The following is a 27956-nucleotide window of genomic DNA, read 5'->3' as shown; positions in this document are numbered from 1 at the left end:
CTGTGCCCTTAAAGCAAAGAAGGCCGACTGTATCCTGGATTGTATTTAGCAAGAGCACAGCTGGCATATTAGAAGAAATTATTATCCCTCTCTATTCAGTACTTCGTGAAGACCATACCTGAAATACCGTGTCTGTCTTTGGGTTCTACAGTATTAGATGGTCAGTGACATATTACAAGGAGCCCAGTAAGTGCCACAAAGCTGGCCAGGAGCCTGTGATATATGAGGAGAGGCTGTGGGAACTGTGATCTTTCAGCTTTAATAGAAGAAGGCTGTAGTGACATTGCTGTTTACAGCTACTGACAGGGAACATAAAGACAGAGTTGTGTTTCTTGGAGGTGCCCAGTGATAAGGCAGGGGGGACTGCCTGCAACTTAAGACACAGCAAATTTCAGTTACAAGTAAGAAATTTTTGTTTCTTTGTTTAAAAAATACCTTGGACATGCTCAAAACTCAACTGGACAAGTCCCTGAGCAACCTGGTTTAACTGGACGTTCTCTGAACAGGAGTTTGGACTAGCTGACCTCTGGATATTCCTTCCAACCTAAGTTACTCTGTGATTTTTCAAAAGTTACTTCTGGAACTTCAGGGATGTACACCCAAAAAATGCTCTATTTGCACCCAAGAAGGGATCAGAAGCTTAAGTTGCAGAACTTACTACTTATAGAGGCCCCCTGAAAGCCTAACATCTCAAATGCCACATTTTCCATTAGCTGGTTTTGTCTTCTCTGCAGCTTAAGGGCATCTCTGGTATGGAGCTCAGACTTTTCAGAAGAGGATATCCCTCAAAGGTACTCCAAGAAACACCTCTTCCTCTCAACTTTTTGCACCTTGGCTTTGTAAAGCAAAGGCATATGGAGGTATTATAGGACATTACTAAATTAATTAAGTTTATATCAAAGTTGTGTTTATTAAAGCTCCTTAATTTAATTTAATTGTCCTCTATTTCATTACTACTATTTTGACTAAGCCAGTCATCATGATTTAAAAAAAAGAGCCATCCTTCTCATCAATCCTATTACTCTGAATCAAATAAGAGGAAAACACCCCTCGTTTAAGGCTTTTCACTCCCTTGTGCTTTGACTATATTCAAGTGTACATATTTAGTATTTCCACTTTCCATTTTTTGACAGCATGTAGAGGGAAGCTCTTACTCTCACCGAGCCCTTTGTGCAGTTTTGCTAAGGTTCCAACGAAAAATACTGTTACAGTTATATGCATAGCTATTTCTACATTGCATTAAAGTAGTCCTCTCAAATAGTGGATTTCCACAAAATACTGTTGCTTATTTCTTATTTTTTTATGGGGATTTACACAGTCCAAAGAACAATACCTTCAGTTTATTTTCCAAGACTAATCAAGAAGTTGATAAATACCTGTTTGACAATGTGAGGGTTTTTTCCCCTTGCATAGTAAGTGCACATTTTATGACGAGGGCACATTGCTGTTCATATCAGTGCAATGGGAACCACAGACTTTTTATAAAGCCAAGAAGCTGACAAATATTGTATCACTCAGTAAGTAGTTTGTATTACTCATTGCTGACATCATCATAAACCACTTTTGTTAAGAAGACTTAAATCCAAAATGTTTCAACTTACCCCAATTAACCAAAATTATTTTGTTCTCCAATAGCTCCTATGGGTATCTCAGACCAAAGTCTAAGAGACTTCTCTGCTACTGGAGGCCAGGCTGCTGGAGATAAAATCATTGACACTGAAGCTGCTGGTCAGGCTAATTTAAAAGAAGGTGGCAGAGAAGATGGAAGCCCAGTCAAAACTCCACAATTAGAATTGACTCAGGATGGAAAGGTATGGCTGACTTTCACACCAAAATTATTTGTTCATGTGGTCTTTGTCCATGTGTGGTTATTTAGTGTCTATTGCTTCTGAACATCATACGGAACATCATATTAAAATATTCAAGTAAAATTTTCAAGTCCTTTCTGTGGGTTTACCTTCACGTAAGTGTATGTAAGCAAAAGAGAATACAAACTTCTAAATGGCATTGAGCTAGGGTTTCTTTTATTGCTATACATGTAATTTGAATTCTTAGTAAGCTTGCATGAGTTCTTGAATAACTCTTTCAAAGGGTAAATAATGTTATTAATTTCCTTAGTTTGTTCAGATTTTAAAAAGAAATGCTAATATATATCCACAGGTGTGTACATTCTACAAACTACAGAATTTTCTACATTCTACAACATACACCCAGCTACAAAGTTGGAGATATTATGACTGAATTTAATTACCATAATAGTAAAATAATAGTATTATTTTAGTAACCATTTGCAGAATTATTTCATCCTTTAAAAATTTGTATGTTGACTAAGGTGTAGATTTCTGTGAAAAGTTGAGTACTGTGATCTGTTCCTGTTGCACGCATTTACTTGTCTTGTTTGTTTGAGCTAAAAGGGAAATAGGTCAAAAAATTAAATTTAGATTTTGTATGATTTGATGTAAAAATTTTCTCCTAAAGTGTCAACTAAAATCTGCTGCTCTTTCTCTCTTACGGATAATTTCTTTTTCAGCAATTCTCCAGAACTTATTTTAATATTTAAAGAGTAATTTTGTCTTCAAACATCTTTGCAAGTTAGCTACCCATTTTATTCCTAGCGAGACTGCTGAGTTTCTCTGTACAGTTCATATGTTTCCACTGCATTCAAGTCTAGGAAGACAACAATACCGTAGTGGCATTTTTTTTGTTTGCTGGAAAGTTGAAATACTTTTGAATTAGCCTAGAAAAAAGACACACAGTTTCTTCATGCGAGAAAGATGGTAAAATAAATGACTATGTTTTGCCTTTGGGCTTGATAATGGTGATACTCCCTTGTTTGGGTATCTTTCAATATTTTAATCAGAGGAGAGGAGAAAAAAAAAGAGGCAGTATTTCAGGAAGTTGTTCCAGGAAGCTGTTCAGTAATGTTTGTTACACATGCCTATTCTGTGAACAGCTTTCTTTTTTCCCTAGCACAGATCTTTCTTTTTTCTTTCTGGCTCTCTTAAAGTCTTAGAGAAAATAGTTATAAACCCAAGAATCAAATACCAGTTTGCCTTTTGTGTACTGCACTGTCCTCTGACCTTTCTGCCAAAGCTTTGAATGTCTGTCTGCTTCCATCTGTTTTGTGACTATTACAGTTCAAAAGTGCACAGTTCTTCACAGCCTGAGAACAAAAGATTTGTAATGGGTTCCTTTCATAATTCACAGAAGTAAACAAGTTGGCTGCTTATAAAACACAAGGAAATTTTTGTTTTTATTTCTATTGCTTTAGTAGAACTATCCCTTCTTCTAAGTAAAAGTTTTCACTAACTAATAATTTCTTTTTTTTCCCTCTTCACGTGCCTTCAAACTTGCATTTTTTGTTGTGCTTTCATTTTCCACTGTGCACAGAATTTTTTTCTTCAGCTCACTCACATACACCCGTCATCACTACCCATCCATTCTGTGTCATCTCATCATACAAACTTGTCACCTGTCCGTGAGATAGACATGCTTTCAGATATTTCAGAGGAAGATTCCTTTGGAGAGCCCCTCCTTACCATCCCAGACATTTCAGATTGCAGTTCAGTAGAACAAACATCAGATCATAATAAAACTAAAACAGCTTCACCAAATAATATCTTTGAATCTATGAGACCCCTAGCTAGTCGAGGCTCCCCTGCTGTTGAGGGAAAAATCCATACAAATGACTACAAAAGCACTGAGCTGTGTGTCTCATTCAGCTTCTTCAGGTGCCTTTCTTTTAGTTTCCGTTCGCTGCTTGATGAGGATGGCTATATTACTTTTCCTAGCCTTCCTGATGTTTGCATCTCTTTCCTCCCACCTGGCCTTCAGCACTATATTCCTATTACCTCTCCTTCCTTCATCCCCTCTTTTCTCCTTATCTTTGTGCTGCTTCTGTCTGCTTTCCAGTCTATTCCTTTTTCACTCACATTTTCCCTTCCTCTTGCTCTGTCCCTCTGCTACCTGGAGCCAAAAGCGACCTCCTTTAGTGGCTCTAATGGCAGTGACCTGAATGACAAAGCAGAGGAAGAGGAGGTGTGTAATTTTGTGGCTTAAATGTTGACACTTGCACATGGCTTTTAGGCTTGTTTTCCCAAGGCTTGCTCAGTTTTGCACACTTCCTAGTATAGAGATATGTCTATGTACATGCCTGTAAATATATATATAAATACACACACACATGCACGCACATGTGTATATCTGTATCTTCTTTGTGAAAAATTGCCATCGTGGGATTTTTAGTCAATAATTTTTTGCTTGTGGTTTTTCTGCCTGATTTCCTTCAGCATGCATAATTTCATTCAGTTCTACAGATACTGAGCTGCAGGTGGACTTGCTTTGTAGTTCAAAATGTTTACGAGACCATAAATCTGAATACCGAAAGTCCTCTGTGTAATAACAGATATGTTATTGTTTGATACTATTTGCAAGTTCTACTTGCACTATCAATTTGTTTTAAAATGCATGTCTTCCGGGTGCATTGATTGGAATGCACATCTCCAGAGTTCTGTTTAGATCTGAAAAATCAAATTCCTAAAAGCTGAAATCAGAAAACTGTGAATACTTTAAAATCAGCAAATCCGTTTTTTGTTATTCCAGATTTCAGATGTTTCAGCTCTACAAGGCTGTGTGCAAAGTTGAGTCTGTCCATGGCACTTTTTCTTTTTTTACATGCTTTGATTAATTTCTAGCAGCAGTTAAGGTGGAGACTGATTTCATTCATTAGCTGGAATTGCAGTTTGTGTCAGATTGAATCACTGAAGTCTGAACATTCTTTGGAATACACTGCTAAAATTGCTGTACAGAAGCCTCAGTCACATTGATATGTTGCTCTGATCATCTGGAATGGCTGACAAAATGCCTCCTTTCCTTACGTCTGCTGCGCATGTTACAGCACTAGGAAAAGGTCTTTTATTTTAATCTCACAGGAAATGTGAAACCGAATATTATAGAACCAAAAAGGAGGAGGGCCTGTTTAATGATACATTTAACAAAGTTTGCTAAACGGATGTACATGTTAAAAACACAGTAAATATGATATGATGTCATTATAACACCAGTCTAAGTTTTTAAAATAATGAAAAACGTGACTGTAAAGATTTTCTCAATGTTTCTGTAACCTAATTCAATCCATAATTCGTAACATAAAGTTACAGAAAACAGAACTCAAGATAAGTCAGAAATTAATAAAAATGCAAAAATGTGCATTCACACAGAATCCAAAATACAACAGTATGAGCAGTAAGTAAACCTCTCTTCAGATTTACGTACTTGCAGAGTGTTGACTTCGACATGCATCTTTTCTAATCTGAGCAGTTGATATTTGTATTTGTGGAAAGCCTGGGAAGTGGTTTGCTTTTTAAAGGATGCTGTTCCTTAAGGCATTCAGAATACTTGGAGAGAAGATATGAAGATTAGCTACCATTTCCAACAGAGTGCATTTCAGTTTAAGAAGGAATATACTCACCTAAAAAGGAGGAGAGGGGTGTAAATAACTAATCCCAAGACAGCAACATTCCTAAAATATTGAGACAGTTTGTAGATACAGTATTCAAATGTTTGACTTGAACCCTAGACTTTTCCCAAAAGAACTCCTGGATTAGATTCCATTTTCCCATCAACTTGTTGCAGAATTTCAGTTGCTTACCATAGAAATTATGCATATCATTTTTCTTTGTTACTCATTCTTAAATTTTCACCTGAGAAACACTTAAAAAGTACATCAAGAAAGGGACGCAGGGTGAAACTTCCATTTTTCATGTCGCTTGTGCCAAAAATTACTTCAGCCATTCTACAACAATGTAGGTGAAAGAAGACCAAAGTCGCTTAATTTCGACATCTGGGGCCGAAACAGTAAAGGTCTGTAAATACAGCACGCTTTGCAGCATTTACAAAGAGATGAAGCCTCTGTGTTAGTCTGTAAGCATATGTTAACACTTCCTTTTCTTGATAATTTGTCATGTGCTCACATAGGTGGAATACGAAGAGGAGGAAGCACAGCAGAAGGTGGTTGGTTTTTTTGTGGTTACTTTTTTACAATTGAACTTGACCGTAGCTGCCTGCCTTGTTAGCACCCTAAATTTTCTGTGGGTTCTGTCTGTATAGTGCCTTTTCACCTAACCATTTTATTTCCTTTTTTTAACTATCTGATTATAAGGGTCCTTTTTTATTTATTTGCTGGTCTATTTTATGTTTCTTTTTTTTTTTTTGTATGTGGTTTAATTTCACAGATCAATTCCTTGAGAGTAGACGGGGAAAATATTTATGTCAGACATAGCAATTTAATGTTGGAGGTTTGTATGTAATGCGAAAAATACTCTCCATTCTCACGGGCTGCCAGGCTGCATGGGATGGGAGGTCACTTGCAGGCTGTTATGGACACAGTGCATGAAGTGCATGGGGAAAACCAGCTTGGAAATGTTGCATGTTATCATTCTAGTTTCTGAGTTTAAATTAAAAAAAAAAAAATAAACAAACAAATCCAAAAAAACCCACAACAAAACCTCATCTTGAACCTTGAATGTATATTTGTATATTTTTGCAAGATGTCTTCAAGGTGGCAACTGGGAATAATAGCCCTATTTAGATAAAGCAAACACATGGGTCCAATTCACAGTTCTAAATGGATTTTTGTACATTGCTTCTCAGTGTATGCATCTTCTGTGAGCAGGGTTTCTAGCTTTTGCCAGTTTAATCAACCTTTATCAAATACATTAGCTGAATAAAAGGACTTAGTAAGGGTCAAGCATAGAAGTATAGAAAACTAGTTCTGGTTCTGACACTCATTGATTTTAGGAGCATTGAGAAATGATGCAAGGATCAGCTATTCAAAAGTAATGTTTAATTATCTTCTGAAATCTTGGCTTTACTTCCATTTGAAAAACAAAAAATAAATTTTTGCTTCCTGAAGGTTGGCTTTCACTGAAGATGCACAACAGCCAAGTGCTATGAACAGTATGTTCATGAGTAATGCTTAGTCACTGAAGTAGAGATTTTTATTATAAGAATTTTCACATAGACTGCTAATCTCAATTATTTAATCAGAGACTGTCTGTAGTTATAATCAGTATAATTTAACTTGTAGTTAATAACTTAAGCTAATAACTGAAGATATTTTAGAAAATTCTGCTGCTGTCTTCATTCATCCAGATGGGGCTATAAATAATTCCCTTTGTCACAAAAACGGTCTCTTTAAAAGTCAGTGGTTTTGTTCAGTAAAATGGAGTTGTATGGATCCCAGTAACCCAACTAATGTTTTATGGCTTTTTGCAGCTTTTGATCACTATTGAAAATTTGCTTGTATATAACTTACTAAAGCACTGGAAGTGCACATTGCATAACTGTGCTTTGATCAAGCCCAAGAAATGTGCCTTGTGTCAAGCCAAGACAGGTTTTAAAATAATGACATGATTGTTGTATAATAGAATGCCTTTGGCATAAGATTTTACTTCACTCAGGAACTACAGACTTTAGGAGGACATATCTAATGTCTCATTTGTTAGTTCACGATGAAAAGCAGTCTTCTGAAAATACAAGCCTACTGAGCTGCCAGAAGGGGAGAGGTTCAAGTGTTCAAACTGCACATAGGATTATTCACAGAATTAGGAAATAGATGTGCAGCACCAAACCCTTACTGGGGCTGAATATGCAAATGAAAAGAAATTAGAATTAATTAATTTGGGGGTTGGATTTTTTATGACCTAATGTGAGGCGTCTTTGCATTGTGATCACTGATAATAAAAATCCCAATCGAGTTAAAGTAAAATTTCAGAATGATCTGCTAAATAGTATGTAAAATCTTTGTACAAAATCCAGATTCATTACCTACATTATTATTTCTGATTACATTCTTTTGACAAAACTTCATTAATAATTGTCTGCAGTGATAATATTTAATTTTAATCTTCTGTCCTTTAATTCTTTACTGAAAATGAATTGGAGGCTTAAATTTGAATTTAACTACAGAATACTGAAAAAATCTTCTTGTGTTAGAGTGAGCATAGGCTACACAGGCTTTTCTCAAGACCTAGAATACTGGAAGGAGGAGACATTATGAAAGCAGGGTGAAATCTGCTCCCCCCACCAAAGCCCAGTCATTGCATTGAAAGGATAATGAATTTCCAAGAAAACCAAGCAGATACATTTTCGTCTGATTACGAGAGCAGTTATGTTTCTGCATATCTCCTGAACCTTACCTCTACTTTGTATCTGGTACAAAGTGAAAAACTAGCTTGTAATTATTTAATCCAAGGTGCTGCAGTTTAGCCTCAATGGGTCATCACAAATCTAATTTGGTATTCACGCTGTGGTGTCTTCTTTGGCATTGGCCTATGGAGGTGCAATTCAGAGAGATCATTTCTTTGGTATTGCCATGCATAGAAACTGTTCCTACTTGTGTCTGTCTGCTGCCAGGTTCTTAAATGTGGAATTGGCAGATAACAGGTTTTAAGTCTTTAAATCTGATTCCTCCAGTAAGTTTAAGCCTACATGAGAGGCACAATGAGTAGTCCCTCTGAAGCTAAGCAGGTGTTAGCTGCTTGCATATTTGGCTGTGTAGTACTGTGTTCACAGAAGTAAGTATTTTTCATGGAGCTTGTAATAGCAAGAAAGATGCATTTTTATGCTCCTTGGGTTCAACTATTTTTACAGCTACCTTCAGTTATGTTAGCTGTGCAGTATTCTGAAACATTTGCATCTGTACTTGCAAATTTTAGATGAAAGCAAACAGCTACTGGAAATTACTATTGTTGCTAAGAGTTTCATATTTTGGATGAAAGTAGCCCTCTGTTAAATAACCATACACGGCATTATTCTTCCTTTGCTTTAAAATATGAAAGAAACAAAACAAAAAATCTTGGTCCCTTATATCCTTAAACTTTTTTTATTTTAAGGCACTCTTCCGAAGGTCACCTCTTCAGACACAAGGCACTTTCCTTGGTTTGGTTGCTTTTGTTTCCTTTTTTTTTTTCCGGTTAAGTTTGCTTTTGTTGTCGTGTTTTGTCCTACTTTGTTTTATGTTGCGGGTTGCTAGGACCTGGATAAGACCCAGGACGACTTACTGAAACACCAGGCTAGCATTAGTGAGCTCAAGCGCAATTTCATGGAATCCACACCCGAACCACGCCCAAATGAGTGGGAAAAGCGGCGTATCACACCTCTGTCCCTACAGACACAAGGGGTATGTCACTGCAGACACCTCTCCGCATGCGTTCCCATACAACCCTGTATGTAACACAGTAAATGCAGTTTGTCCTTTAGATTAACACTTTATTTGTCTAATGTAGTGTTTGTTTATACTAAGTATACATTAACTTTTTTACCACTTACTATTGGGCCTGACTTTAAATAGTGTGTGGAATTTTATTTTTCTACATGAACAACTGAATTAGAAGAAAATGGAAGCAATGGCAATATTTTCCGGTATATTAAGGACATCTTAAATTTCACTCTGATTTACACAGATTGATGGAGATAACTTTCAGTGATAGAACTTTTCCCTCCTTTTTGTCTCGTTAACTCTTCATAGACAGCTTGTGCATAAATACACAAATAGTCTGTGTGTTGTTTCAGAAGGACCTTTACATGATCAGTTAATGTACAGTGTTGACTTCTGTAGGGCACATTTAATGCAGTTCTTAAAATTTACTGTCTTAATCCTCAAAAGCCTATAAAACAAATGTATCTACTTTTTCTCTATACCTTCTTTCTGACTGAACATTGAAACAGCAGTATGGAAAACAGTTTTCTACAAATATCATCCTGAATGCTCATGGCAAGAAAACTACCCAAATAAATTTCTCTTGCTGTTGTGAAACTTTTAGTTTTATTAGGTTATTTGCAGCTTCTTTCATAGAGTAGCAGAGCAAATCAGTCTTCAAAAACAATCAGTTTATGTTGTATTGTTATTCTTTTCTATCAGCATGGTTCCCACCCTTCTCTCCTTAAATGTATTGTCATATCTCCTTAAATTTTTAAGCATTCTTTTCAGTCCTCAGAGAGGTATGCTTTCATTTAAGCAGGCTTGATGCTACCAAATTATTTTTGTTAATAGGACACTATTTCAGTAAGATATGTAAGCAATCTGAGCTGTGAGTATGTCCATACAGATAACAGTTAATGACTCTATGGATCACTTCTTTAATGGCTATTTTGTTAATTTATGGTCACTGCCAAGAAATTCCTCAAATTCCTGAGTAGTACCTTAATATTTCTATACATAGTGCTATCTGCACAGGTACAGATGTTGGTCATATTTTCAAATATTCATGACACATTGGTTCATTTAATAGCTATATAGCTAAATATATTTTTGGTTAAAATAGACATTTATGTAGAAGTGTAACTTAGTTTTTATTATGTGGATGTGTGTATTTTTGTGTTGATTTCTTTGTATTGAAGTTGAGGCCTCCTTCAAGTTATTTTATCTGTTTTTTTTTTTCCTCATCTAGTATGTTCTGTCACTTTCAGATGATTTGGTTTTATATTATGTATAATGTATGTCTGTCTCATTGCTTGTTGATTTACACTGGTTTTATAAAATGAAAACTAACTAGAAAAAAGGGGACCACATTTTCCAAGTGAAAACGCTGCCTGGGAAGGAGAAACAATGGATTGCAATGCCATGGATTGATGGAGCAAAACCTGAGGAAACCGATAAGGTGGCTGCCCTGAAACCTACTGCCTTTTCGCTGTATCTGCTGCGGGCTAGCTTGGGCACTTCTTTCTTTTTCTTTTTTTTCTTGATGGAAATAACTTTTTAAAGCCAGTACTGAAAGGATAATGTCGGGTTGTAAACCAGGATCTCTGTGTGTGTATCCGTATATATACACACATATGAATGCCAGCAACATTTTGCTTTAACATCAAACTAACCGTGAAGTTCTGAATTGCTACTATTTGAAAAGAAAAACAATTCTTCACTGGAAAATTACTGTATTTGATGTGACAAGGATGACAGCAAAATATGTATTTCCATTCTATATGGAAATAATTGCCTGCAGTTATTTGACACTTCACATAGGAACTTTTTGCTTTATGTGTTCACTGTCGAATCATTATTCAAATCAATAATGCTTTGCTTCAGAGGCAACCTAGTTCTGAGTACCTCCACACTTCTGTACCTCTCTTTTCATCCGGGAAAAGAGGGAGGTTTTGTCCTTGATAAGCTGGTTTAACATCTGTGCAATGAAAAGCACTATATAACCAGTGGGACTAGTAGCAGTGTGATAGTGATGATGAGTAGCAATTGTGATGTTGCTTTTTTACGTCACTTTTGGTCTATTAGGTTAATGTGAAGCTGTCAGTCCTATTTCAGTAACACATAAAAATATGATGATTGGGAAACTGTACTTCCATCCTGAGTTATTTGTTGATGGATACAAAGAAGTCTGTGTTCAAGTCTTTTGTTATCCCCAATTTATAAATTTGCTGGTATTAGTAGACTCAGTCATATCTCTGGACTTTACATATTACCTGTCCTTTAGGATAGTTGGACAATAGACGAGAATAAAGCAGGGATACCACTGCTAATATTCTTTCTTTTCATCCTTCTTTTGCTCCAGTAAAAATACTTGTAAACAAGTAATTTTCTGTGTATGAGAAATGTTGCTTTGGGTACACCTCTTTTGTGCCACTATTCTTCTATGTCACCATACTCTCAAAAGCGCACAGCATCTGTGACTTAATTAAACAAAAATCATGCCACATTGAGATGAATGTCACAAATAAATACATTAAATGTTTTTCTTTTATGGATACCCACAATATTTTTTTTCTTTAATCCATCTTCTGCAGCTTGTAAACAGTATTTCATGTCAGAGTGTATGACTGTGTACCAGAAGGAATTTGCCAGGAATTTAAACATCTTGGCAGGCTGATACAAAATTGATGAAAAGTGCCAATTCTATTTATACATTTAATCATTTTTACTAAATGCCTCCTCCGGGAACAGGGGTTACATTATCAAACAAATTGTGTGAATAGGGTTTTCCTTTTAAAAGACTGGAAGACCCAAAAATTTGAAGGTGATAAAATTCAAAGAAGTGGGTGGTATGTATCTCTTTAATTGTATATATATAAGGGGTGAGGGTGAGAAAGAGAAGCACACAGCCTAACCACATACCAGATAAAGATTTTGGTTTTCCCTTGCCTTTTTTTTTTTTTTTTAAAACTGCTTTGAGTGGTCAGAAAACAAGGTACCAGAGCATGGTAAAAGGAGGATCACGAACATTTTTGTCTTTTAGTGTAATATGTTATTAGATGAATGTTTACTGGGTATAGTAAACTAGGGAAAGAAGGTGGAGGGTGAGGAACACATTGCCCTGATGGATATTCAGTGCTTCATGAAGGCAGATTTAATAACTTTTCTTAGCCACGTTTGAGATAAACTTTAAATTTTGTTGTAGGAAGAACAATATAGGGGTTCTTTCTCTTTTCCTTCTCTATTCTTCTGCATGCCATATATGTTGCAGGATATGCATAGTAGCATGGTGTAAGTTCTCTTAGTTTCGATTCTACATCACTACTCCCACAGTGAATCCACACAGGCTGCAGTTGTCTGCTTGGCACCTTGGCTTTCCTCTGGCATGTGCTTCTGCCATGATTCTCTGTAGTGCCCTTTTCTAAGACTGCAGTGTCTCTTACGGAATGTTGTCAAAATCTGTGTTATGTCCCTGTTCAGTATTTGTACATTGTTGGCTTTTTATTTTAACATCTTTTACTTCTAACTTCTTATGAGAGCTTGTGGAAAGAAATCTGGAATAAAGAATTTTAGCCTTTTCAGAGGGCTTGTACCCCCATGAATTTTTAAAGTTTGCTTACTCATACAGATTTATAGTCCTACAGAAAATAGACCAGAATATAAACATAACTTATGCATTAAAGCAATTATAGACTTTAATGTATGTTTAAATAAAACTAGTTTTCCCAGTAAAATGGGAAAGCGTTTTTGAAAACAGATTTTTAATAGACACGAATTTGCTTAGGTTATTTAAGCATTTGAAAAGCCTATATGTAACATTTATTATAAATAAATAAGAAGTATTTTAACATTTCAGCATTGTGTGTATGTATTCCAAGCAAACGTGTCTGACAGCTCTGGGCTCTGCGCCAGTTGGGCATTAGGTGGTGTCAAAAATGGATTTTTTAAAGGGGGACAAACCCCCAACAGTAAATACGGAGTTACCACCTAAGTAAACTGCTCTGTTTGGGAAATCGGTGTGAGCGTCGATGTTTTCAATCCCCGTAGTGTGTTGTGCATGGTGGAGGCACGGCTGTGCTGCCCACCCTCCCTTGTCCTCGTCTCGCCCCGGGGCAGCCCGTGCCCCGCTGCTCCTGCCGAGCCTTTCCTTGCCTTTGTCACGTCTCTCTCTCGCCAGACCTTTCCTTTGTAGGTGGCTGCCGCTCCGCTCGTCGCTGTCTAATTCTTTCCTTTCCTTTCTCTGACCCGTCTAGAGCCTAGAAGAGGAGATAACCTCCATTTTGTTTAGTAAGGAGGGCTTTGGCGCCAGCACCAGAGGGCCCTTCGCCGCCGCCAGCCCGGGGCCAGCAGAGGGCGCTGCGGGGGAACAGACCGGCGCCAGCGCCGCGGCCGCGCCGCCGCCCCAGGTGCTTGGGCGTGGGGTCGGCATCCCCTCCGCTCCCGGGGCACGGAGCCCCCGCCCGCCTGGGCCGGGGTGGGGCTGCGGTTCTGTGTCCGAGCCAGTGAGCTGCCTGCTTGCATTAGAGCGGAGAGAGATCCAGCTAGAGAGCAAAATTCTGAATCTGCAGCGCTCCAGAAGTAGGAGGGAGTCGGTGCTTGTTTAAGCTTACCCTCCCTGGGTGCTTTCCTTGGTAAACAGCAATAAAAGCTAGGATTAAGTCACAGATGATGTGTGATTTTTGTGTTGTTATAATTTGAACTCTTTAATTTTGCTGCAAACTGTTCACTAAAAATATCATGGCTAGGCTTCGCAAACTAAAAATACATTAGATTAAAAAAACCCCTACCCTACCTACCTAATGTTATCATTTACACTGGGTTCTCTGCGATATCCATCACAAATTATTTTGTTACAGAACAAATACTAATATAGCTGCTTTAGTATCATCATTTTGCCTCCAAACTGAATTCTAATGGGATCTTCTTGGTAGTCATGTGTTGCTGTTCTCACAGCTTGCCTCCCTAAACAGTCTTATCTATTAAGTTTCATAAAGTAACAGACCAAAGATGAACAACTCTTAAAACCATATAATAATGTATTCTGTATCTTTTTAAAATTATGATAAACTGCTAGTAGAATGTTAAATTATTTTTTCTTTTTATTTTCCCTTAACATTATTTGTTCTTAATTCCTGATTTAACTGAGTGAAGTAACTGCCTTGGTAACATCACAGGCCAATGCATTCATGCTTTTTATTTTCAGGCTTTCATAATTCAATTCTTATGCCAGTTAATAATATCCGCAATTCTTACCTACCTTTGATTAAATATTAAAAGAAGTGTAAGGAAATGAGCATAGTTGTATGTGAATGTTGTAGTGAATATGCAATATCTGTCTAGTATCATGTATATACATTCTTAAAAGCTTGCTTGGAGGGTGTTGCACTGTTGAAAAGGGTTATGCATTGATTTTTGTCCTCTGATTGCTTTTTGTTCCACAGAGACATGCTTCCAGAGCAGAAGGGCCTTGTACTGGAGTCAGCAATGCTGATAAGGTTCTACAGATTTTTTTTCCATGACTAAATTTGGCTCTTAACTCTTCCAATCCATCTTCATTCTTCCCTTCTTTCCTTTTTCAGTTCACCATCACAACTATCTTTTGTCTTCTACATGACATGAACCAGCCATCAGCTAATTTTGTTTATTTCATTTTTATTTATTCATATACTCTACTTTTGTTTTTTTTCCCCTCATCCATGTTTTTTTGTGCAGAGTTCACATGAGACTCTGGACATAGTGGAGGAGAAGAAGCAGGCAGAGTTTGGGATAGAAGAAACAGTAGTCGTAGACGAAACCAACAAAGGGAAAATGCAAGTTGCCACTGATGCTGGGGAAACATGTAAGGTGGAGCATCTGTCAAAAAAGGACTCATCATCATTGCCATCAGATAGTAGCAGCAGCAGCAGTAGTAGTGAGAGTGAGGATGAAGAGGTGGGAGAATACCAGCCACATCATAGGGCAATTGAGGAAGTCATCAGGGAAGAACAGGAAGAAGAGGAAGACATGAAAAGGAAAGAACATGAAGAAAAAATACAGCATGTGGAAGCCACACCAGAAGGCAGTAAACTGAATGTGCCAGTTGAGCACACACAAGTTACAGCTGAAGATTTGGTCCAGAAAAATACAGTTACCGTAGCTACAGAAGAGAAGAAATTGTCAGAGGAAGTTAAGCAAGATTTAGGTCAAGAAAAAGAGGAGGAACAGCTCAAACTCAATGGAGATGTGTCTCATGTTGACATTGATGTTGCACCACAATTAATTTGTTGTTCTGAGGTAAATGGTAGAACAGTATGACAACTAGATTAAGCAGAGATATATCTTGGGGTGAAAAATATACCTGCCTTTCTTCTTCTCCTATTCCTCCACATCTTCTGGCATCCAACAAGATTCAGATCATTTGGAAGGGGAAACCATTTTTGAGCAGTGAAATTCTGTCTCCTTCAGTTATGGTTTCTGACTTTTTGCTAGAACTGAGTGAGAATCACCAGTAAGGCAAACCTTCCGAAGACTGATATCTCTTTTTTTTTATCTCCTCCTTATTTTATATGCACTTACATAATGTATATTTATTATTTTCATGTTTCAAATGTTTTAAGTCTTGTCTTGTCTATTTGTCAATTGTTTTTGACAAGTCCATGACAGGTAATTGTGATTGGAAAGCTATTGAAATTAGCAACTGAAATTAGAAAACAGTCGTCACAAATTTTTGTTCCTTCTCCCCCCCCCCATTCCTCACTGCTTTTCTTGCCTTTTTCTTTTTTCTCCTTCTATATTATGGATTTATAGGCTAGAGTATGTATGGCTAGAAATTGCATAGGTGAGAGCACTGTTAAGTGATGAGGCACATATAACAATGTTTCTATGAAGTCTTCTAGTGCTGTAGATTTTAAGGAAGAATGCATGGATTCTAAAGTTCATTACTGGGCAAACTTTATAAAGAAGCAGAAATGGAAAAAAAATTAAATGCAGAGATGTATGCCTTTGTAAAGTTGTCATGATCTCCTGAGTTTTTCAACAATTAGATGATTTTTTTGGTAGTTATCTACCTGCTTGTTCTTGTAACAGTGGCAAATTTTTTTCATTACTTTTAAATCCAAACAACTTCTTTGCATATACAGCTGTTATGATTAATGATGTGAAAGAATTAGTTTATTAGACCTTTAAAATTTGCAGGCACCCATGCTTCCTAATAGCACATAGTTTATGGAAAGGGGAGAAGAGCTGCTGTGTGTGCAAGTGTGTAGAGGGAAGGAAAGGGGTTTTTTTTGTTTTTTTTCCTGGGATTTCACCCCATGTGTATCCAAAATCAATAGGAGATAGCAGCTGATGCATCTAGAAAAATATCAAACGGCTTTAGTTCATAAAAATATTGAAAATCTGCTCCAATGAGATAAGTCGTGAGTTCACTAGCTTAGAGACCCTGGGTTAATTGCTTTCTTTGTGATGTTGCAGAAAACACCACTAGCTAACTCTGAATGGCTTTGTCAAAAGAAGTGGTTGACTTACAGAATTCTTACATTGAATGTAGACTGCTTAAAATCCAGTTGTCAAAGGTGTTCTTCTGTTCCAGAAGTAATGCATATCATAAAGTTAAACTTTTATGTAATTTCCTTGGAATTTCTAGTCTTGATTTGCGGACTAAAGAATGATAAGTATTTTCCCAGATTCATTCTAATATGAAGTTTATCCATCTGAGCTAGCTATTAATTTCTTTATGCAAACTAAGATTTTTTTTTTTTCCCCTAGTGATGGCTTTTACACATTTTTGGTACATGTGTTGCAGCTTTGTTTTAGCAGTTGCCCTCTATGATATGTACTGTTGGCTGAAATACTGAACTTTGGCAAGGTTATTAGGACATTAAATTTTCTTACAGTGTTACGTAGATAGATGTTATGTAGAGGGCTGATGTATTAATCTTCATTTCATTTTGTTTATTGCATGCTTTTTGATTGGGAAACCAGCCAAATATTTATCTTACTATTATGATTTTCTTGAGCTTTTGGTTGTGTTTTCTTGGTCCACTTTACAAACTTCTTCTATCTTTTTGAATTGATTGATTATTTCTTGCATCACAGCCTCCAGTAGTGAAAACAGAGATGGTAACCATTTCAGATGCCACGCAGAGAACTGAAATCTCCACTAAAGAAATTCCAATTGTGCAAACAGAAACTAAAACTATCACATATGAATCTTCACAGGTATGCTGACTGGCTTGTTATATTGTTTGCAAACTTATTTTTATTCGAGTTATGTAGATAAAAATAGATAATGTTCAAAAATGCTTTTCAAAAGCACATACTTTTTTGCTAGCAGATAAGATTATACTTTGGCTATGAATTAGGTAAGTAGACAAAGCAGTATTACTTCAGAAGTTCAAATTGTTTTTTTCTAAATAAAGATTTAGTTGCTGTCTGCGAATGTGTAACTCATTTTTAGTCTTGGAAACTTGATTAAAATATCTCATTGCTCCTGAAAGGAACACATAACTGTGATCATGAAGTTTCCACAGGAATGAACCATGACAATAGTCTTACATGATTTTGTAAACTTGGATAGTTTCTCTTTAGATTTCAGTTCTAATGGAACTAAAGAATATGTAAACCAGCCTTTTCTCTTGTGAAAACAAAATTTTTAAATGCCAGAATACAAAAATACCTTTTTTTTTTTTTTAATTACAGCTTGATGGCAGCGCTGGTGGCGATGCCGGCATGCTGGTGAGTGCACAGACAATTACATCAGAGTCTGTTTCTACTACCACAACTACACACATCACAAAGGTAAAATATATTTAATGCCTTTCTTAACTAAAAAAGACATCAAACCCTCAAAACACAGTCTTGCGTGAAGTTTCTCATCTATCTGCTAATTCTTAGAAGAAAAGTGACTTAAAATGGAATGGATTCATTCCAGGCATGTGTGAGAGTTAATCTTTCTGTACGCAGATTTTTGAACAGAGAAGCCTTAATAAGAAGCAGGAATATCTGGGAACAGGACAGGGAAAGGGGGAAAAGTATCATTAGTGGTTTTTTAGTATTTCATGTAGGTCTTATTTCAGTGTTTGACAAATGAGTATGTAACTAAATTTCAGGACTGAACTAAGTTTCAGTCCTGTCATCACTCACTGATACCCTGCAGGATCTTTACTGATGTAACTGGTTTGTCTGAGGTCTACAGGAGCCTTGCTAGTGGCATCAGTTTAGAGCTTATTTAAAGGTTTAGAGCTTATTTAAAACCAGATCATTCCATTAGATTACTTTGCAAGCATATTTGAGTGCTGAATTATTTACTCTGCATTCCATGCTTGGAAAGGAAAGGAAAACTCATGTGTTAACAGCATATCACATCTGTTTCAGTCTCATATACCGTTTCGTACCAGAGTATGTTAGAACAACCAAAGTGTGATGATGATTATTGTTAATTTATGTAAATATTTGTCAAATTTTAGGCATGCTGTGGTGGGTTGACCTTGGCTGGATGCCAGGTGCGCACCCAGCCACTCTATCACTCCCCTTCCCAGAGGGATGGAAGAGAGTAAGGTGGGAAAAAAGAAAACAACTTGTGGGTTGATATAAGACAGTTTATTTAAAGCAAAAAGCAAAGCGAAGGTTGTGCGTGCAGAAGCAAAAGATAGCAGGGTTTATTCTCTACTTCCCATGAGCAGCGATAGTCGGCCACTCCCGACAAGCAGGGCTTCAGTACACATGACGGTTTCTCAGTAGGCAGCCAGTGGAGACAATGAATGCCTGCCTTCCTGCTCCTTGCCTTAGCTCTTATATCTGAGCTGACATCATATGGTCTGGAATATCCCTTTGGTCAGTTTGGGTCAGCTGGCCTACTTGGGTCCCCTCCCAGGATCTTGCCCTCAACTAAGGAAGGAATGTTACAGTGCTGATGCTGTGCTCAGCAGTAGCCAAAACACTGGTGTGTTATCAACACCCTTCTAACTACCAGTGCAAAGCACAGCACTGTGAGAGCTACTGTGGGGAAATGAGCTCCAGCTCAGCTGGACCCAATACACGTGCCTAACCAACACAGTTCTGAACTCTTGTCTTTGAATTCATAACATCTTTTTCCAAGAAAATTACAGGAAGCATTGTTTAAGGTAAAAAAATGGGAAGAGGGAAACGAAGTGTGAATTTAGGATTTCTCTCCCTCCCCCAAAACACAGAAGTTTCACAACATGGCAGAATCGAACAGTAATTCACTGCTCACTGGATGTCTAAAGATTAAAAGTTGTATTCACAAAATTAGTGGAAAGATAATGTTGGAAAGAGAATCATGTGAAATAAGGAATCTCAGAATTGAAAATGCATATGCTTTGCTATACAGGCTAGTTAACAGGTCCTTTTCGGTCTCCTGCTCTCTTTTGGAATCATTAAGCCACCACCTTTTTAGGAAAAAGTCCTTAAAGTTACTTTTTACTTTAGGAAAAAGTAAATTTAACCACAGTTTTGAGAGGAAGTTTATATTTACTTGTCAAGTTCAAATGTCAAATAATCCTGCTTTTTGGAAGGAACCGTTAAAGAAAATAGATTCAGTCTTGTCTTCTACTAAAAAAATTACTGGGATTACCATGATGCAACAGATCCCTATCTTTTTTAAATTGATGATAAGTGGTCAGTAACAAGATTTTGAATTTTCTAAACTAACTTTCTGTTTTACATCCCAAACTGTTCATTATTGATGAATGGACCTGCTAAAATAATTTCAATATTCTAGTGGTGTTTTTAACAGAGTGATCTTGGATCTTTTCTAGTATGGTGAGAATATTTAAGTAGTAGTTTATTCTTTCCTCATATACAGGCTGGGTGAAAAGAAAGGCAAACAATGTTATTTCTGTGAGAATTTTTTTATAAGCTGTTCAGTGGAGTAAGAAATTAAGAAACAAAGCACAAAATTATTCAGCAATGTGAAATTGGTTGAAAATATCTCACAAAGATCCTTGAATGGCAGAATTGAAAAACAGATCATCTTTGTATTTAAGGGCATAGGATTATGACTGTGGAAAAACCCATAATAGGTCAGTTGAAATAAAAAGAGAAGACTGCTGAAATTTCCATATTGCCAGATTTATATGGTGGAAGAAGTTGGAATTACAGTTTGTCAAACATGAGCTCCAATAACAGAAGTAATTCTTTATTGTTTGATTTTTCTCAAGTTTAGCAATTGCTAGAATGTGACTAACTGTGTAACTGAAAAAGGAAAGGATGATTTAGCACTAAGAACATTTATTACTAATTGTAACTCAGACACAGAAATTTATTTGCTTCAGTGCAGCAGAAAGGAGTGCTGTTATTCTGTGGAAGTACAGAATAATTAAAAGGATTTTTTTTTCCTGCCATCTGTAGATGGTAAAAGGTGGAGTATCAGAAACAAGAATTGAGAAGCGAATAGTCATTACTGGAGATGCAGATATTGACCATGATGAGGTGAGTATGTAAACTGTTACCACTTACAATGTGTTTTTTGAAGTCCATGAGATCTAGATGATATTTCAGAAACCTGAAATAAGGGAAAGTTAGAGAATAAGAGGAATAAGAGGATATAGAAAGACCCTAAGACTGTTAATTGTGCCAGAGTTATTAAGCAGTCATGTTTTGTGAATAAGGAGCCTTTTGAATATAAGTGAAAAGAAAAAACAGCATTTGTAAATTTGCGTCACAGATCATGTGAATGGAGTTTTACTATTTTTAAAAGATTGCTTTTTTTGGAAGAGACTCAGTTTATTTAATGCAGCTTTTGCCATTGGGAGGAAGAGCATTACTGAAATAATCTTATTTTGATACGTTAATCTGGAGAGATGGGAGTCTTTACTGCATTGTGTCAGCAATATCTGAATGCAGCACTCATTTTGACTGAAAGCTTTGAAATACATTAAAGCATAAACTGCTTGAATTTAAAACTTAGTTTTTGACCTATATTTGTAGAAATATGTGTAACAGAAGCGATTGTTGATCTGCTGGAATCTTGTGTAAATACGTTTCATCTCCATCCATAGTGAAGCAGTATTTTACAATGTGTTAGAAACTAAGGTTAAAATCACTTCTGCATGCCCAATTAATAAGGCTGAATTTAAGCAGTACACAGGAAAACAATTGAGAAAATTCAATTATCTAGTTTTTGTAGTGATGATTACACAATTTTTGTTTCATCTAAGAAACTATGGTAACAGACAATCAACAGTCACTGGATAATACAAATGGAAAAGTCTACTTTCTGCATAAAGTTGCAGTGAATCCGTTTCTAACTTTATGAAGGCTACACAAGTCAACACAACAACTTCAGAACTGTAATATACTGAGAGTTCTCAAGGAATTTATTTTCACGTTTTGATTTGCCTCCAGAAAGTGGCTCTTGACAAGTTGAATCTCTTCTTGAAACTCTTAATTAAATGACAGGACTGTTTAGCATCAGGCATGACTCTTGTTTGCCTTGACACAGATGTCTGGAAAGGTCTCAAATACCTGTAGTATACCAGACAATTCTCTAAGCCCTTCTTTATTTTAAAATAACTGAGTAATGAAGTAAAAAAAAAAATGAAATTATAAAAAAGGAGTACAAAATACAATTTTAATGACTGAAGTTTAAAGCAGCAGTGAGCAGCTTTTAAGAGATTTAAGAAATATCTACCACGTCAGTGAATATGGAGCTCCTTAAATGCCCAAACTACATACTGGATGTTTTTTCTGTCTTTTAGCTCCCTGAATCACTAAAACAGTTTTCAATAGGACAATAATACTCTAATTTGGAGTCTCAGAATACAAATACTTGTATGAAGTTGTTGTAATTTAACAGCTGGAGACAGGGTTTCTCCATTGTTTATGGTTTGATGATAAACACTGATTCTTAAATCTTAACAGGCACTTTTTTAGAAATCTCATTTGTTCTACAGAGTTTACACTCAGCATATTGTAAAAGAGAAACTAGTAAAATATAGTTGGGATTAATAATTCAACAAACATTACTAGTGCCCATGTACCATGTATGTACCACATGGATTCTGGACGTGTTTCCTTAATAGGACTTCAAATTCATTATCATATGACAGGGTGGCTAATGTTGGTGTTTTCAATGTCTCTTCAGGATTTCTTCTCTCCTTAACACCTATAGCTCAAGAAATTGTCACTTTTCTAAATTAAGATAAACCTTTTTGTTGCATTATATTTTTCTTGCTCCTCAGAGTATTTTTGAGGGTTTTTTTTAGTTGTGGTTGATACTAAGGTGAATAGTGAGCTTACTGTTGCCTCAGAATGCCTTCTATTGTCTTCTGTTTTTTTCTTGTGTTAGGTTCCAGCAGTAATACCGCTCACGGAAATAAGATGTAGATGAGGGCAAGGAATAAAAGGTCCCAGGTGCTTTCTTGCCTCTCTTGACTCAGAGGTTGCTCTTATGTGGTTGACCGTGATGTAGAATAGACTATTACATTTCAGTTAGAAGGGACTTAAAATGGTCTGTGTATATTGGTACATCTCTTCGGAAGATAAAATTTCTTAAAATGTGGAGGAAGGAGTATAAGAAAGTGAGTAATACTTATTTGCGCTTACTTGAATTAAGCTAGAGAAATTTCTCTTTAACTAGAACAAAGAGAAAAATGAAGTTCTTATGCTGAGAAAGAAATTTCTGTTATGATCTCTTTTTAGAGTTTCAGTACCATACTTAGTTTACATTCCAAAGAATCTTTCTATTTTGTTCAAGAAACTAAAGGGAACTCCTGTTTTTCCATCCTGTCTTACATTCTTGTTAAGGCTTTGTTTGCTAAATCTGTTGCAGAAGTTCAAAGATTTCTGAGATATAAGAATACTTCTTATTCTCCTGAAATGAGCTAGAAAAGTTATCTTACAATTTTATGGTTGTTACTTCCCGTAAATCTTGGTAAATTTTTAGTATAGTGGGGTGGGTTTTTTCCTTTTGTTTGGGTTTTTTGGTTTGGTTTGGGTTTGTTTTTTGTTTTTTTTTTTTACCCTTGATCCCTTCTCAAGTTTAGGAATTTACACTTCTGAAAAATTATGACCAGATTTTCCAAAGCTACTCTGCCCTTCTCTGGATCCACATGAGTGTCCTTTTGGTGTTGTTGAGTTCCATATTTCAAATACATTTGCAGGCCCTGGCACAGGCAATCAAAGAAGCCAAAGAACAGCACCCTGACATGTCTGTGACAAGAGTGGTGGTGCACAAAGAAACTGAAATTGCTGAGGAAGATGAAGAGTAAAATAAAAAATGTCCTCAAGCAAATACTTCAGGTAAGCTTATATATATAATTACCATAGGAAAATTTAATATCAGTTTTCTGTTGCATTCGTGTCTTTCAGCTGAAAAATATGGGGCACCTTTGAGATATGCTATCATTAAAGGGTGAGTTAAAACAGGTCCTAATAGAAGAGTGTTAGTGTAAGAATTTTTAAGTCCGATCTGACATTAATTTTAGTTGCAAATGTTCCTATATATGTCTCCAGTCTTGTCACAGTACTCTCATGGCGTTTCCTACAATGTTGGAAATAAAAAAAAAAAAAGAGAAAACCAAAAATACTGCCCTTTTTTCATGTATTCAATAGAAGGATCAGAATGAACACTGAATAAATCTGCTGATGCACTTTTTATAGGCTATTGTCTTAAAGCTCAGTAACCGTTTGGGGGTGTAAAGCTTCAGATTTCCTTTGTTTGTCACACTGTTGATAGGAGACTCAAGCTTCAGTTTTTTTCAAACTTGATGGTTTTGTTAATTGTAGATTCAGATTCAAGAAAAAGGTTTTGTGTGGGATGGTTAAATATCAATGGGAGAGATTTATAAAGAAATAAAGTTTAAAAAGCAGTGGTTTAAGTCTTCATAGGGAGACTTCTGACTTTTGCTGACTCTGTATTTAGCTAGGAGAGCAGAGGTGTTATTGGCACACCTCAAGAGAGATAATTGTTTCAGTACAATTGCAAGCCTTTAATATGCGCTCTGATCAATGTTAATGTAGGAGGAGACAAGGTAAAAGAAATACATTTTGTGGTTTTTAAGGAAATTAGAGTAGTCATGATTCTTATTTCCTCAGCTCGGCATTTTATACAGTGGTGGTTGTAACCCGTGGACAAGAGATTTCTAGGTCCTGTGCAGGCATGCATTCCCTTAGTATCAAATGAAACTTTTTACCAAAGGAAACTAACTGTCAAAAATTTCGACCTGCAGCTTTAGCAGACTACTAGACATCATGAGCACAGTCACAAAGTGCCAGGAATATATGGAAAATGAGACACTGACTTGATTCCAAATTTGATGTAACCTACTATAGAGGAGAGGATGTCTTTCACAAAATCCTGATAATTCCTTATGTTGAAAAGTCTGCTTTATTCCTGTGCCTGAGTTTCCTAAGAGATAAAGATTTCACTGTCGAGTATCACTTCTGGGATCCAGAAGAGAAAAGATGCGAGCAGCAGTTTGAGAGGATATGAAGTGCATCTATTGAATGCTGTTCCATGGAAGATGACCATTATCAAGGAATTGGAGTCTTCCTGAACTAGTCTGATGCATATTTTCAGCTGAAAGACATAGACTTAAGCCTTTGTTTATTTCATCTATCTACAAGTCTCTCTTTTCTTAACATCCAGAGGTGCCTATGTGTGGCTGGGGAAAGGGAGAGCTAGTATATGTTGCCAGCTGTTGACATGTGTATGATCTGTTAAGAGACTACAAGTGGTGAGGTATTAGGGAGAGAATTTTTCTCATCTGCTGGCAGAATTGTTGGGTCTCATTACTGCACGTTTCATTTCTGGGAGTTTGTCCTGAATTCCTACTATGTGCAGCACTGCATAGAGCAGCAGTGTTGAATGCCATGGAGAAGCCTGTGAGGATAAGAGTAGGATGTCTGCTCTCTGCCTGTGGACAGAAAGTTTATCCACCTTCTCTGTCAAAAGTGGTTCCAGTTGCCTTTCCTGACCTCATAGAGATTGTGCTAGAACTACAGTGTTTGTTTTGATCATGTGTGTTTAGACAGTATCTTCTGGCCAGTTTTCCTCTGAGCTTCTCAGAGTGTAAATTTACATCATTTTCCAGGCTGTAAATCACAGTGGAACTAAGTTTGAGCTGCCTGATAGATTTGGTCAGTTTATTGTGTGTTTGGAAAAGAAATGAATAATTTTTGTTCATAAATGTACAAACCAGGTCAATAACATGGATCAAGTTTGGAAGTGCTAGGTCAACACTCATTTGGATATTAATGTTATAGCATTAATACTTTTAAAAATTATTTGCACATTACATAATTCTAGAAACTGTGGAAATAACAAAGGACGTGGGAGTTACTTGTGAGAAAGGATTGGGAAGAGCACCAAAAATGAGGCAGCATTCAAAGAGTTCCTTCCATTGTCTGAGGGTGGTGGGATTTTTGCATTTTTTTTGAAACATACATTGTGGAATTGTGTTTGCAATGTATCGGAGTGTGTCAGATGTTCTTGTCTGAGTTTGCCAGTTACTTTACAGGCTCGTGGTCTGAAATGCTTGCGAGAGAATAAAAGAGAACATTTCTTCATGCTCCTTTGGTATCTGAGACCTGGGGGCTTGTTTGACTGATGATTCCTTTCAGTTAAACATTAAGGAAAAGATTTAGTAGTCTAAACAAACACAGGCCACCTGAAGCACGTTAAGTATCTGTCAAGAGCCTTTTGCTCTCCTGTAGCAGCAACTAAAGGGCAGGTGGGACTGCAGAAACAGCTCTAGAAATTGTGCTTAGGCAGTGAAGTCATGCCACAAATTTTGAATAGTTGTTTCTAAGGTGTTGAAAGCTCTGCCCTGGTGACTACAGCAATATTGTTTTTGTAGACTCGTTTTCTCTAATGACAGTGAAAGATACTGCATTCTGATTCTGAGGGATTACTAAATAGAACAAGTACCTTTATTTTTTATTTATGCACTAGGTTGTGGATTAAAATTTTCAGTAAACTGTGCAAGAAGACGCTATTAAAATAACATGAGAATTTTGGGGAGCAAAGATTAGTACTTGAAGAAAAAGTAGTACTGTTTGCCTCATGATTGAAGTGGGTTTTAGTCAATGCAACATTTTTTTTATGAAATTACCTTCTTTCCCCCCCCCCAAACCCCTCTATAGAAAAAATTACTTCTTGACTCTGAAGTGGCATTCACATAGTATCTGTGACGAATGGTTATATAACCTTCTGCCTCATTTTCTCTTCCAGAAGTAAAAATGATACTGACCACGAAGGACTGTAATCATTCCAAGTCATCATTACTCTACCGAATCCACCAAGGCTAGCAACGATGACCAGATATTCACGACTTAAATGCCAATACCAAACTCCATTTTAACATCTTTGGTCTATATTCACTTACAATCTTTCTTGTTTATTTTTTATAACCAATTCTTAACAATCTTAGAAATTTTTTTTTAAATGAAGTTATAGAGGGTATGATCTTCTTTTGCACAAATACTTGTGGTTTTGAAATTGATTCTTAAGTATATGAAAGTGAACAAAAGAAGCTGGAAAGCATTGTTCACTGGAGTAGGTGGTAATTGTGCCGGAAGGAGGATCTTTACTAATTTAGATATAGGGTTTTTTCAGATATTTCAAGTGAAATCTCTTACTGGAGTAATTTACAGAATTTTTTTCAGACTATTCTGGTAAATATATCACATAATTAAGTTTTTTATAAAAATACAACATTTGCTAAAATTTGAAAAAATCTATTTCTTTGAATAAATTTTATACTGGTATCTCTGTAACTCTTTCTGTTCTAAGGTTCTCCTCTCTGTGGAGCAGAGATGGTATGGCAGTTTATAGAGGAGAAGGAGTTGCAGACACATTTCTTCTGACTGAGCACTGTGTTCTTTTTGCACTTTGGTGCCAATGCTCAACTTCTTGCAGACTTTTTTGCTGTCTGCAGCATTCCAGATAAGGAAAGAAGGACGAACAAAATATCTTTCTCTTCTTCCAACAAGAGATGATCTAGGCAGCTTAAAACCGTAGTGCTTTTTTTCTTACTGTGTCCCAACTTCAGTACTTCCATTATTTGAATACATGTGTAGAATGCTCGCTTGCTAGTAAACTCACTGTCTCCATGTTAGAACTGACATTTCTGTTACAGAGAAGGTATACATTTCACATGCTTCCTCTAATGGTTAGTGCAGGTTTTTAGGATACTGAGTAAAAGTGTAATATGGACTCCATTCATAAAGTAATAAGAGAGTACCATCAGTTGAGACTGCCATTGAGAAAACCTGTTAATTATATTGGGGTTTATTTTTAATTTGTTCTTGCAGAGGGGTTGGTTGTTTGGGGTTTTTTTGCTGTCGACTCTGTGTATAGTTAAAATGCCAAATTAGATTTATAGCAGCTTGAAGTTGTATTAAGTGATATTTTGCTTTCTGTAATTCTGTTATAAAATAAAGTTGTTTATTCTCTGTATGACTTTTGGCACTCAGACATAAGCTTGGAGGATATTTAAAGTGAGCAGATTACTTATAAGAACTGCAGTTCTAGAAGTCACAGAACCTTGAATAGCAGGGATTAGTGCAAATGGTCTGCAGGGCTGCCGGAAGGGTGGCACAATTGCCTGGCTCCTAATATAGATACTAAAGTATCAGTGTTTTTAAGACATCTTCCAATAAACATCCTGGTTTCTGTAGTTTAGAGAAGAAATCCTCAGATGCCAAAACAGAGGAGATTTGGACATCGCAGTACAAGTTAGCCTCAGTCTGCAAATGGACGTACTATGGTCTTCAGATAACAAAACACATCTAAAGCTTCTCCCTACACTCT

At 36.5% G+C, this 27956-nt stretch overlaps 1 protein-coding gene across 23 annotated transcripts in view; it reads left to right on the top strand.

Annotated features, from left to right (window-relative positions):
* The window catches only part of EPB41L2 (erythrocyte membrane protein band 4.1 like 2), a 117347-nt gene extending 89745 nt beyond the window's left edge, over nt 1–27602 (top strand). For 10 of the 23 annotated variants that reach the window (XM_017828413.1, XM_017828365.1, XM_017828383.1 and 7 more), the window contains 12 exons: nt 1636–1811; nt 6234–6296; nt 9035–9181; nt 10557–10661; nt 13456–13608; nt 14644–14697; nt 14915–15475; nt 17279–17401; nt 17882–17980; nt 20552–20632; nt 23305–23443; nt 26376–27602. In XM_017828413.1, the coding sequence (XP_017683902.1) occupies nt 1636–1811; nt 6234–6296; nt 9035–9181; nt 10557–10661; nt 13456–13608; nt 14644–14697; nt 14915–15475; nt 17279–17401; nt 17882–17980; nt 20552–20632; nt 23305–23412 (1670 nt within the window). In that variant the 3' untranslated portion in view covers nt 23413–23443; nt 26376–27602. Of the gene's footprint in view, nt 1–1635; nt 1812–3390; nt 4039–5976; nt 6010–6233; nt 6297–9034; nt 9182–10556; nt 10662–13455; nt 13609–14643; nt 14698–14914; nt 15476–17278; nt 17402–17881; nt 17981–20551; nt 20633–23304; nt 23444–26375 lie in introns of all 23 variants that reach the window. The other 13 variants (XM_017828545.1, XM_017828446.1, XM_017828452.1 and 10 more) reach the window with 13 other exon arrangements.
* The last annotated feature ends 354 nt before the right edge of the window (nt 27603–27956 follow it).

Source organism: Lepidothrix coronata, unplaced genomic scaffold (assembly GCF_001604755.1).
Source record: "Lepidothrix coronata isolate B3197 unplaced genomic scaffold, Lepidothrix_coronata-1.0 Scaffold5, whole genome shotgun sequence".
In the NCBI taxonomy this organism is placed as follows: domain Eukaryota; kingdom Metazoa; phylum Chordata; class Aves; order Passeriformes; family Pipridae; genus Lepidothrix; species Lepidothrix coronata.
The sequence above is the reverse complement of the archived record's forward strand: the minus strand, read 5'-3'. Positions and strand labels throughout refer to the sequence as shown.